General features: G+C 40.6%; 1 protein-coding gene across 6 annotated transcripts in view; it reads left to right on the top strand.

The window, feature by feature from the left end:
- Positions 1-12,391, top strand: part of cacna1db (calcium channel, voltage-dependent, L type, alpha 1D subunit, b) — a 109,225-nt gene that overhangs the window by 71,674 nt on the left and 25,160 nt on the right. For 2 of the 6 annotated variants that reach the window (XM_074644750.1, XM_074644747.1), the window contains 17 exons: positions 141-348; positions 597-717; positions 881-995; positions 1,131-1,191; positions 1,311-1,371; positions 2,217-2,364; positions 2,500-2,629; positions 4,032-4,091; positions 5,337-5,443; positions 5,602-5,689; positions 5,803-5,910; positions 6,561-6,613; positions 6,714-6,860; positions 7,168-7,369; positions 7,692-7,850; positions 8,475-8,585; positions 9,701-9,784. In XM_074644750.1, coding sequence (XP_074500851.1) covers positions 141-348; positions 597-717; positions 881-995; positions 1,131-1,191; positions 1,311-1,371; positions 2,217-2,364; positions 2,500-2,629; positions 4,032-4,091; positions 5,337-5,443; positions 5,602-5,689; positions 5,803-5,910; positions 6,561-6,613; positions 6,714-6,860; positions 7,168-7,369; positions 7,692-7,850; positions 8,475-8,585; positions 9,701-9,784 — 1,963 coding nt within the window. Of the gene's footprint in view, positions 1-140; positions 349-596; positions 718-880; positions 996-1,130; positions 1,192-1,310; positions 1,372-2,216; positions 2,365-2,499; positions 2,630-3,885; positions 3,946-4,031; positions 4,092-5,336; positions 5,444-5,601; positions 5,690-5,802; positions 5,911-6,560; positions 6,614-6,713; positions 6,861-7,167; positions 7,370-7,691; positions 7,851-8,474; positions 8,586-9,005; positions 9,084-9,700; positions 9,785-12,391 lie in introns of all 6 variants that reach the window. The other 4 variants (XM_074644748.1, XM_074644745.1, XM_074644746.1 and 1 more) reach the window with 2 other exon arrangements.

Raw genomic sequence — 12,391 nt, 5'->3', positions numbered from 1 at the left:
GAGTATATAATGCCCGATGCATGTGAAGATGGTTGTCGTACCAATATTATCATTTCCATATTTCCCCCTCATTACCTTCACATCTGTGTCTGTGCATCTGTCCTTCTGTTAAAACTTGTTTTATATTTCTCCTCCTCCAGTCATTGGGCATCTCTCAGTAACCTGGTGGCCTCTCTGCTCAACTCCATGAAGTCCATCGCCTCCCTGTTGCTGCTGCTCTTCCTCTTCATCATTATCTTCTCCCTGCTCGGCATGCAGCTTTTCGGGGGCAAGTTCAACTTTGACGAGACCGTGACCAAAAGGAGCACGTTCGATAACTTCCCCCAGGCCCTGCTCACCGTGTTCCAGGTGAGCGTTTGGTTTCATTCAGTGCATTCGGAGACGACTTGCAAGAATTATAACATTTGATCACAGTGGCTGAGACGTTTGTTCAGCAAATCATATTATACTCTGGATGGTGCGGAGTGGTTTAATCCTTAGTGTCTCCTACTTCCTAATCTGACGTTGTAAATTGTAGCATCATGGTTGACATTTTCTTCAAATCATCCATAGAATAACTGATTGAAATGACTTCTACTGTACATTGTGTTTGCCAGATCTTGACAGGAGAGGACTGGAACACAGTGATGTATGACGGTATCATGGCGTACGGCGGTCCGGCCTCCTCTGGAATGGTGGTCTGCATTTACTTCATCATCCTCTTCATCTGTGGAAACTGTATCCTACTGGCCACAAACACACACACACATACTCACACAATCCACATTTTCACGCTTGCATGTGTGAAAAAGTTGTGTTGAGTTGATGTTGTTCCATGTTCCTAAAGCCCAGATGTGTCTGTCACATTGGTCGGTGTTTTCTGCTTAAGTCACATGACCAGACATCCTGCTAAACGTCTTCTTGGCCATCGCCGTTGACAACCTGGCAGACGCAGAGAGCCTCAACACGGCACAGAAGGAGGAAGAGGAGGCCAAAAAGAGGAAGAATAGTGTCAAGTACAGCTCAAAATTTCACATTTTAATTTCTGTTCACATTTTCTGTTTGGTTGTTTTTGTAGACGTTTGTCACATTTGTTACAAGCACTTTCTACTGCCTTGTTAGTTACTCCCTGTTTGATGTGTCCCTAACAGGGACGCAAGCCCAGAAAAGAAGAGAGTTGAAATAATAGACGTCAAGGATGGAGTGACCAAGGTAAGACTCGGAGACTATAGCTCTAGTTCTCTTCATGCTGTCTTAAAGTGCAATATTTATATTGTTTTTATCTCAGTAATTGTACATTTAATAATGCTAAACCTGATCACTGTGTGTAGGTGCCAGCAGAGGTTTTGTTGGAGGAAGACAAGGAGTCGTATCCTGCCATGGACTCTCCAGGTAAAAGTGACATGTGTTGAGTGAGGAGGACTCAAACTGGAGTCCACAATCAATTCATCCAATTTCACGGTGTTTTGATTGACTAGACGTGAAAAATCAAAAGGTAGAGGTCTCTAGTGTTATTTCACCAACTACAGTCAAATTCCAGATTAACGTGCTGGCAAGATTAATGAAGGAAGAGTACTCCCAACACTACCTGCAGTACTGAGAACGGCTGTATTGTAACATATAAGGTTCTCAATACAACTAATGCTGAGTTCTAATTTTTAAGACCACGTATAGAACAGGCAGGCAGCAAAACCTTTACAGGTGGAATTTTCTCGGGGGAAAACTTATTCTCTTTTCTCTTTTAAACACTGGTTTACACAGAAAGTGAATGAAAGGGAAAGATATGAAGTCATATTTTGATATTGGAAACACCACACAGCAGTCTGTGGCTTTGGTGATAGTTGACCGAGTTTGAATAGAAGAATGTGTTTTTGTTATTTATCCATTAAATAAAATCATCCTGCATCTAAGTGGTCCTGTGATTAGAAATTATTTTGCACAGTTCAACAACTCAACAAAGTAAATATAAAGGATAAAGTAAATAAAATAAAAAGATAAAGACAATCTTTTTTTTTGTAATCAATGCATGTCACTGTAGACTGAAATATAAACAATAAAATGTCAAATAAACAGAGATCAATGTCAATGATCAAAATGTGGATTAAAACAAGATATTATATAATAAGGAGAAGACAAAATATTTGGTTTCTAAAGTTGCCGCAAGTATCAGTAATGAAACTACAAAGTGGAGCCTTGTTTTCATATTCAGAAGGATTCAAATAAATTTTGTTTCCTAGCATGTGATGATGAAGACGACGATAATGGCGTTCTCCCAGACGTACCGCCAGGGCCCCGCCCACAGAGGCTGTCTGAGCTCAGCATCAAAGAAAAGATTCCCCCCATCCCGTCGGGCAGCGCCTTCTTCATCTTCAGCAGCACTAACCCGTGAGTCTCGATACGGAGGCACAGGAACCAGTCGACCTGAAACCGCTCTAAATACAGTAATAATAAAAGATGTGTCACAACCAGCCTCACTTTGTGTTATCTGCCTCTCTGTCTCCATTTCTCTTTCTGCTGTAGGTTTCGTGTTTTCTGCCATAAGCTGATCAACCATCAGATCTTCACCAACCTCATCCTGGTCTTCATCATGCTCAGCTCCGTCTCTCTGGCTGCCGAAGACCCAATACGCAACAACTCTGCTCGCAATATCGTACGTAGACAACCACTGGGCCTTTATCAGAAGCAGACATTTTGACATGTTACAGTAAGAAAAGCACAGCTGTAAATAATACAATTAATGATGGTTGAATGCCATTTAGCTGCTTCAGTTTCAGGGTCCTGGTATTGTGCAATGAACTTACTGGGACACTTGAATAAAACAGTCATCATTAAATGTCCTCTATATCCAGAGCATTAATATAGCAGCAAACAACTATTTGCTATGTAAAGATATAGAGGAGTAATGTCTACCTGAGCAGAGAATGAAGTCACTCTCCCTCTGTGTGTGTTGTGATCTGAGCTTCTCCTCACTTTGTAGACATAGCCAGCCCGGTTGCGCGTGCCTTTCAGTGCATGTTTGTGCATGTGCGTGTGCCTCACTGGCTAGTTCACAGCCGCCGCTTTGCACTGCTCGCGGAAGCGTAGCGCCCACGCTTCTGTTCCCCTTTAAGCTATGTTCAAACTACGAGCGACAAAAGCAACAAACCGGCCAGCGTGGCCAGCTACATTGTCACCAAGTCGTCATTGAAGTGTTGCTCAAGCGCTCGTTGACGTAGTTACGTCGTTGTTTGACGCTTCACCAAGTCATTGGAGCACTGAAAAAAATTGAGACCAGCTCAACTTTACTTGTAACGTGTTATTTATGCACGTCACGCAGCGACAAGTGTCAGTTTGTACTTCCATGTCACGTGTTTCCATTGAAAATGACTCGTTTGCTCGTAGTGTGAATTCAGGATTAGGTTAACACTGTTGCAAGCACTTTTTCCCTGTTCTTTGCACCGTTAGCTGCGAGCCATCGCCACGTTAAGAGCCGTGCGGAGGCGATAGAAATTCTCCCAATCTCGCATTTAGCACCTTTAATGTTATGTGCCTTGACAAGTCAAAATGTCTGCTATGAAAAAGGTCTATGGAAAGCATGATTTGGTAAATTACACTCAAATAACATGACATTTTACCACCTGCCTTAGCTACATAGAAGCGCATACTACATGGGCAACATTTGATTATTATATATTATGTTATTGTTGTTATTTTAACCTATACGTGTGACCAACAGTAGTTGTCTTAGTTTAAGTTTTTTCTTAGAAGTCACAACACATTTGTTATACGCCGCACAATAGTACTGCATTAGAATCGTGCAGCTTTGTACCAGTAGTTATTTTTCATCTGACTCTTAATGTATATATACACTGCATCCTATTGTGCTGTTACCTTTGAATGACTTAACTTGTGCATTGCCTCTTGCAGATACTTGGTTATTTTGACTATGCTTTCACCGCAATCTTTACTGTTGAGATCCTGTTGAAGGTAAATGACCTTGGTGCTGTGTTGTGCTGTGCTGGGTAGAGCTTCAGTAACCCTGCGCGCTTATGTCACTCTGATTGCCTCCTCAGATCCTAGGCTATGCAGACTATGTCTTCACTAGTATGTTTACATTTGAGATCCTTATTAAGGTAAACAATAACAACTGTTGCCGCAGCAACAACCCACCACTTCCAAGCCTGCCGCCCACGTCCCCCCTTCATCTCATTTTTGTCTCTATAATTTTTGGTCAAAGTGGCCGCCTGCTTGTCTTGTTGTCATGACGCCAATCCATTAATGTGGAGATGCATTTTTGTCAGATATTTTTTTGTCTGTCAGTCATATTCCCATCACGGCCCACTTCCCCTCCTCATCATCAACCAGTTTATGGACCAGTGGCTCTCCAGAGTACAACTACTTCTTTGGCTCAAATATTACATTTGTTTCTTTTCTTTTTTTTAAATTTCTGAATATTAAAAAATATATTCTTGATTGGCACTTTGACTGGTGGCATTTTGAAACCTTTCACCAACCAATATTCTGAACAACAAACATTTCGGTATTTTTAATTAGTAGAAATACTCTGGACTGTGGAGAGATGAAATTGAACATCAAGCTTTATATCCCACTGCCTGATTGCATCCTGTACACACACGTGTCCCTTTTTTCATGTCTTTTTTTACTATTATTTTTGCTGTTAGAATTAAATCCTCTGCGTTACCCCTTTGCTCGCTGCATGCCCTTACCAGGTAAATCTCATGTATTATGATTTAAGCCTAAAATTTGATCAGGAGAGGATTAAAGGCCCTAACCCTGGCTTAATCTGCACCGGAAATGAGCGTAGTGGCTTTTGCATAATGTTCCCTGTGTCTTGTCTGATCATTCTGCATTGTGTATGATCTATCTATTTGTGTGTGTGTATGTGTGTGTAGTACTGCACATGTATGTGTCTTTGACCACAGTATCTTTTGTGAGTGTGAACCCAGGCTTAAATTTTAAAATATTGAACGAAACATACGAGAAAGATTGCACAATATTAGGTATATATTATTAATATTAAGTACTAATATGTTTTTGTGTGTGTGCTCGCTCTAAGTAACATAATTACGGAACATAATTAACATAACAGCCCAATTTCAATGCAGGACCATCAAAACTGCAAATCAAATTACGTTCTACATAGTTGTCGTGAACACTCGTGTTTGAAATGCAAAGTCAGTGTGAATGTAAGACAAACTGTTCTTTTGAAAAGTGACACTGTAAATAGTTTTATGTAACAGATAATTTAAATAGTAATAAACATCCCATTTCATCCTGACTTGAAGCTGCCCCTTGTATATGTTTGATGACACATCTATCGTCTTTAGTCCTGACAGTTGTCTCTCTTCTCTGTCCAGATGACAGCGTTCGGAGCGTTCCTTCATAAAGGGGCGTTCTGTAGAAACTACTTCAACCTTTTAGACCTGCTGGTCGTCGGTGTGTCTCTGGTCTCCTTCGGCATTCAGTATGTATCATTTTTAAATATTGAAATGAACAACTGTGTGGTATTTTTGACATATAAACGTTGCTCCTCGCTCTGCTGGTGGTAGAGCTGAAAGGAATGCCTCTATGACGACATGGCCTTAAAGTTGCTCAGCTGGTGTGTTTTTCTGTCTTCCTCAGGTCCTCTGCTATCTCAGTGGTGAAGATCCTCCGTGTCTTGAGAGTCCTCCGTCCGCTCAGGGCCATCAACAGAGCCAAGGGTCTAAAGGTCAGAATGGCAATAACACATACATGGTGCAATGTGTCTGTAGGTGTGTGTGTAGTATAATTGTGCATGCTGTGTATTCCTACTAACGGTGTATAACTGTGTGTCCTTTGCAGCACGTGGTCCAGTGTGTGTTTGTGGCCATCAGGACCATCGGCAACATCATGATCGTCACCACGCTGCTGCAGTTCATGTTCGCTTGTATCGGAGTGCAGCTCTTCAAGGTACAGGGAAAAAATGGAAAGAGGGCAATGGGGTCAAAACCAAATCAACATATAAATGAGGCCGTCTTCTTGTCTGTCTTAGATTATGGTGATGTTATCTATAGTCATGACTCTGCCTCCACTCCTAAACCGTTAGATTCAGTTTATCACTCCGCGCTAAGATTTATTACCGGTGACAGTTATTCTACTCATCATTGCATCTTGTAGGAAAAGCTGAGTAGGCTTCTCTAACAATAAGATGTGACAGGCATTGGTTTCTATTTATTTATAAAGCCCGTAATGGCAACTTGCCGTTATATATCACGTCCTTTCACTAAATTTGGGGAAATTGCCTTCGGTGTTTGTGCTGAACAAACTTGGAACATTTTACAACACACAGTAAAACACAATTGTAGCTATAGGCCAATATAAAACCATGATTACAAACTACTCTGCTCTTGAATGTAACTGTTTTTAACAGTGTTCTGTTGTTGACTGGTTGTTTGTTTTCTCGTTTAATACTTTCTTGTGCGTATTTATTCTATTTTAATCGTACTCTCATTCAACATCATTGAAAATTAGAGCATGCCCTCAATAAATCCTCGGGATTTAAATAAAGATTGAATGAATGAATAAAGAAAGAGCACCTCTGACTGTCTCTGTTGTTTTAGGGGAAATTTTATCGCTGCACAGATGACGCCAAGTCGAGCCCAGAGGACTGCAAGTGAGTTTTTATTTATTTTTATTCTTCCTGGTTTCCAGCTTTGACATGCACGAGTGTCTGTGTATGTGCTTGTGGTTGATATTTCATCTTTAAATCTCAGAGGTACCTACATTCTCTACAACAACGGGGACACGGCGCTGCCCATGGTGAAGGAGAGGATCTGGTACAACAGCGACTTCAACTTTGACAACGTCCTCATGGCCATGATGGCTCTGTTTACTGTCTCCACATTCGAAGGATGGCCCACGTAAGCACTGCTTTGCACTTGAAGTAGAATTCAGATTTGACTATCATTATGGAGAATAATGGCAAGATCTATTTAATGTTTGATTATCATTCACCTTCATCTCTGTCTGGATGAAAATGCTCCATTCCCACCATTTTCAATAACCAAAAGCGGTACAGTCAGCCCTCTTCAAGTTATTTTTCTTTATAACTTGACTATTTTCTGCATATGATTGTGCTTAAAGTACACTATGTAGTATTTCTTAAACAGAGTTGAATAATTACTGTTCATTATCTTGACTCTCTCTGTGTTCTATGTGTCCCTGCAGTCTTCTCTACAAGGCCATCGACTCTAACCGAGAGAACATGGGTCCCATCTACAACTACCGCATCGAGATCTCCATCTTCTTCATCATCTACATCATCATCATCGCCTTCTTCATGATGAACATCTTTGTCGGTTTCGTTATTGTCACCTTTCAGGAGCAGGGGGAGAAGGAGTACAAGAACTGCGAGCTGGACAAGAACCAGGTAGGAGGGAGCTGTTGCGTTTGTGCATGATGCTGATGTGTATTGGTGCTTTTATTGAACGCTTGAAATTTAGTAGAACACAATCTGTTCATGTCATTATTAAGTATGTGTCGTTTGATGACCCCAACCAAATGGATCTGGCTAAATAATGATGCATCTTTTCATCATTTCAAGTTTTCTGCTTTCAAACATGAAGACTGACATCTACTGTATCTTATTACTGATTGGTCCAAATAGTGCCTGCATCGAAGACATGTTACACTTGATCATGAGTCTGTTTGTCTGTTTGTTTCTCTGTTTTCCCCCACCACCACCACCGCAGCGTCAATGTGTGGAATACGCTCTTAAAGCTCGTCCTCTGCGGCGCTACATCCCCAAAAACCCTTACCAGTACAAGTTCTGGTATGTGGTCAACTCCACTGGCTTTGAGTACGTCATGTTTGTCCTAATCATCCTCAACACGCTGTGTCTGGCCATTCAGGTAAGTTCTCTTCATTCAGTCCTTTAGGTGATATTGGCATAAACTAGCTGTTGAAAGATTAGTTATTTGATAAGTTATCTAACTTCCTGTCCTTATATATCCTGTCCATCAAAATGTAACTACTAATATTATGTATTTTTCACCTCATAGATCTAATCTCCATGTATTTTGTTTGTAACAATGGGTATCATGACCTTTCTTCTAAAGATTTATTGCAGAGCTCTGACCTCTAGATATATGAATGAAAATGGGTTCTATGGGTACCCACGAGTCTCCCCTCTACAGACATGCCCACTTTATGATAGTTTTGGACACGTCATAGTCAAGTCAGCACACTGACAACTGTTGTTGCCTGATGGACTTGATGCAGTACCTGTGAGGGTTTCTGGACAATATTTGTCATTGTTTTGTGTTGCTAATTGATTTCTAATAATAAATATATACATCCATTTGCATAGAGAAAGCATATTTGCCCACTCCCATGTTGATAAGAGTATTAAATACTTGACAAATCTTCCTTTAAAGGTACATTTTGAACAGATAAAAAATTAATTAAATTGACTAATTTGTGATTAATCGTGATTAACTATTTTAATCGATTGATGTCTGATTGTCTCTTTCCAGCACCATGGTCAGTCTCAGCTGTTCAACTATGCCATGGACATCCTCAACATGGTCTTCACTGGGGTTTTCACTGTGGAGATGATCCTCAAGCTCATCGCCTTCAAACCCAGAGTGAGTCTCCTCTCCTCTCCTCTCCTCTCCTCTCCTCTCCTCTCCTCTCCTCTCCTCTCCTCTCCTCTCCTCTCCTCTTTGCAATATGTATCCAAATATATGCAAAACTACCATCAGTTTTTACCTACCAGAGTTTTTCCTTTTAGATCTCCCTTTATATATTTTATCCGTTAAAATAAATCATGTTTATGAGTTTTTATCTGAAAGCACTCCACTTTTCCTTCTAACCCAGCCCTCATACACTCTTCCTGTCCCTCTTACCTCTCCTCTTTGCCCACCGGCTGTGACTCCATTTATTCCTCATCGTCACTTTCCATTACTCCTCACCCTAACCTCTTGTACTTTCCTGCACCCCCCATCCTCTCCTCCCCTGCCTCCCCCTCTCCTCCTCCTGCTGGCTGTGCATGCTGCCATGATCAGGGCTATGTCGGGGACGCCTGGAACGTCTTCGATGCTCTGGTCGTGATCGGCAGTGTAGTCGACATCATACTCAGCCAGGTAGAAAGACGTTAGTATGTACAACTCTGTCATTCCCTCTTCCTGCTCTCCCACTGCTGCCACCACTCTCCGTTGTTTTCCGCCCTTCACATCTTTCCTCCTTTCCTTCCTTCCTGTCTTAATTTCGTGCTGTTTTTTTAGGTCGGCTTTAGCCAGTTTCTGCTCATGAACCTGTTGAATCTGTTGATGTCGGTCGATGAGCACCATAGACAAAATATATGCTGATTGGCTGGAAGGATTTCCAACAATGCCAACACATGCATTACATTAAACGACTGTTCAATACCAATTACATCTTCTTAAATTCTTTAGTTTTAAGTCTATGGTGGCCATTTCTTTAAGCTTGCCACTGCATCAGTGGGAGTAAATTACTTTTGAAAGGGAAGCTTAATGACAGATGGTAAATTTATAATATAGAATAGCTAACAAATTAATATTTCTATAAATTAAACATACTCTCACAGGCTCAGTGGCAGGAATGATTTTACTTTCAGCCTCACTCTCTTAATTCTAATCACAACTTTTTGATGTTCTATCTTTCATAATCCTTCTTTTTTTTACCTTTTCTTTCTCGCTCTCTTTCTTCTTTTCTGTGTCTTTGTTGCTCGTGCTTGCAGAACTATTTTGCTGATGCATGGAACACGTTTGATGCCTTAATTGTTGTGGGTAGCGTGGTTGACATTGCCATCACTGAGATCAATGTAAGTAGTCATTTATCGCACACACAGTACACGCCTGTCTTACTGTGACGCTCCTCAGCGAGAGGGCCTTGCTCTAGCATCAGAGTTGCATTCAAGATCACAGCGTTCTTTTTTTATGCATAAATTACTGTTCTTCACAACTACAGCATCTGTCATAAAACCACAGTTTACTGATACGGTCAAATTGTGACTAATGTCATTTAATTTATTTGTTTATTATGAGAACCATGACGCTAAATAATAATAATTATTTTCTGATAATTCTTTAACTGAACAGAAGTAAAGAAAAAAAGGTGAAGGGAGACTGCTGTAATTTGTCTTTCCCCTCTGATGTAAATTAAAACTACAGGTTGTGAACATACAGTAATCTAGATGTACACTATTTGATCATTTTTCTGTTGATTATATATATATTTTAACAAAATCTCAACATTTATTGTCAATTGTGTTCCAATTTTTATTAATTCTTCAATTCATTGATAAAATAGTGAGTTAAAAAAAGCTTCTAAATTGTAATTGGGAACTGTTGTTTTTTAATGCAGCTCAGTTATCATTTTAAAATCTTGGAAATGATCATTTTGTGCCAAACTGTTTTTGCTGGTAACTCCTGTGAATCTGCTGTGCTGCTACTTCAAGGCCACTCTGTATTCAGGTTTGCAGCTGCTGTTAACTCTGACTCCATGCTTGCTACAGGCTTGTCCATATGAATATGTTTGTTTGTCCGTCTCTTGCTTTGAATGAATGTTTGAGGTAAAGAGCACACTGTACACTATCATTGATCAAACTCTAGCATATGATGCAACGTACAACATAAACATTGCACACAGAAAGCCTGTGCAAGTTAGAAAGTTAGAGCAGCAGGTAAATATACCCTAAGAGCACGTCAGCATGTGTTGAATATGTGCTGTATGGTTCTGAAACTCAGAAAATACCAGTGCAATCCATTTTTTTTATGTTTTCATGATACTGGCCATCATCTTGGTTTCTTCAGTATAATTTTTCCTGTACACAGCCACCATATTTTTGGAGAGAAAACAATATTTCGGAGAAAACACTTGAAAAAAACACTTCAATCTCAGAGCTAGATATCCATAATTGGCAGTGCATCAAATTACCAAAAGCATTTTCAGTGCTGTAGTGCAAGTGCTTCGAGATGTTATTATTTCTTGAGAAATGAGAAAGTAAGTGCTAACAAGGGTTGTTGAGATGTAGTTTGTGGCGGAAGATGGGCAGTGACTTCAGTGGGTAGCTCCTTCCAACACTGTGGAGCAGGAATAGAGAAGAGCTTTGACTGAGATGAGCGACCAGCGAGTGATAGGACGGAGTCTTGTGGAACTCCTGTTGTCAGGCTGCGTGATTCAGACACAGATCCTTTCCGTGTCACCTGGTAGGAACCGACCCGTCAGGTAACATGCAAACAGAGTTTGTTTGAGGGTGGAGAGGAGGATCTGGTGTTTCACTGTGTCAAATGCAGCAGACAGGTCTGATGGCAGCATGGAGCACTGCTTTGAAACCAGATTAATGGGGGTTTAGGAGGTTGTCCTGTAAGAGGTAAGCGAGTTAAAAACAGCACATTCTGGTGTCTTGGAAAGAAAGGGAAGGAAAGCAGTAACTGTCAAAAGGAGGAGATTTGTGTTCCTAACACAAACACAAAAAAACCCTCTTTTGGTTAAAGGACCAGTGTGTAGCATTTAGGGGGATCTATTGGCAGAAATGGAATATAATATTAATAATATAATATAATATATATATATACAATATAATAATATTAAAGTATTTTTTTTTAGTGCATAATCACGTGAAACTAAGAATTATTGTGTTTTCGTTACCTTAGAACAGCTATTCTCAACCACTGGGCCGGGGCCAACTGATGGGCCTCAGAGAGCCACCTAGTGGTCCGCAAAGGTGCTGCCAAATGGTTAGATTAACCGCTATTCTGTATTTCAGAGGTTATAGCAGGCTCACTTTTAAAGCTAGAGTGAAGATACTGGCATCATATGAAACTAGAAAAATCTAAGGAATCCATTGGTACCAACCATGTCATACTAGCTTGTCGGGAAAGAGGCTAAATAACGCTCCAAAATTACGCTAAATTTTGGTGAGAAAAAACTGCCATGGCCATTTTCAAAGGGGTCCCTTGACCTCTGACCTCAAGATATGTGAATGAAAATAGGTTCTATGGGTACCCACGAGTCTCCCCTTTACAGACATATATTTCACAGATGCAGTGACACAAAATCGAGCAATTTTTGAAACCAGTAAAAGTGTTTGTTGAGGAAATATGCCCCTGAATACTTAAGGGCAGGCGGTGATGGGTGAGGGTAAGCTGAATATCTATGTGGGTCATTACACTTGACAGTGGCATAACACATATTTTATAGCCCAGTTTGTCATTTATTTGGGAAGGTGGTCCTCGGAAATGTTTTTAACAATCAGAAGTGGGCCTCAGGATACAGAAGGTTGAGAATCCCTGCCTTAGTATGAGCCGTTTATATCTACATACAGAGCGGGTCCTCTTCACACCGCCACGTTTCTACAGTAGCCTAGAACGGACAAACCAAACACTGGCTCTAGATAGGGACATTCGCGTTTTAATGTTTTTGCGTC

The sequence above is a fragment of the Sebastes fasciatus genome, chromosome 8 (genome assembly GCF_043250625.1).
Source record: "Sebastes fasciatus isolate fSebFas1 chromosome 8, fSebFas1.pri, whole genome shotgun sequence".
Classification (NCBI taxonomy): domain Eukaryota; kingdom Metazoa; phylum Chordata; class Actinopteri; order Perciformes; family Sebastidae; genus Sebastes; species Sebastes fasciatus.
Note: the sequence above shows the minus strand (reverse complement) of the source record. Positions and strands in the feature narration are given on the sequence as shown.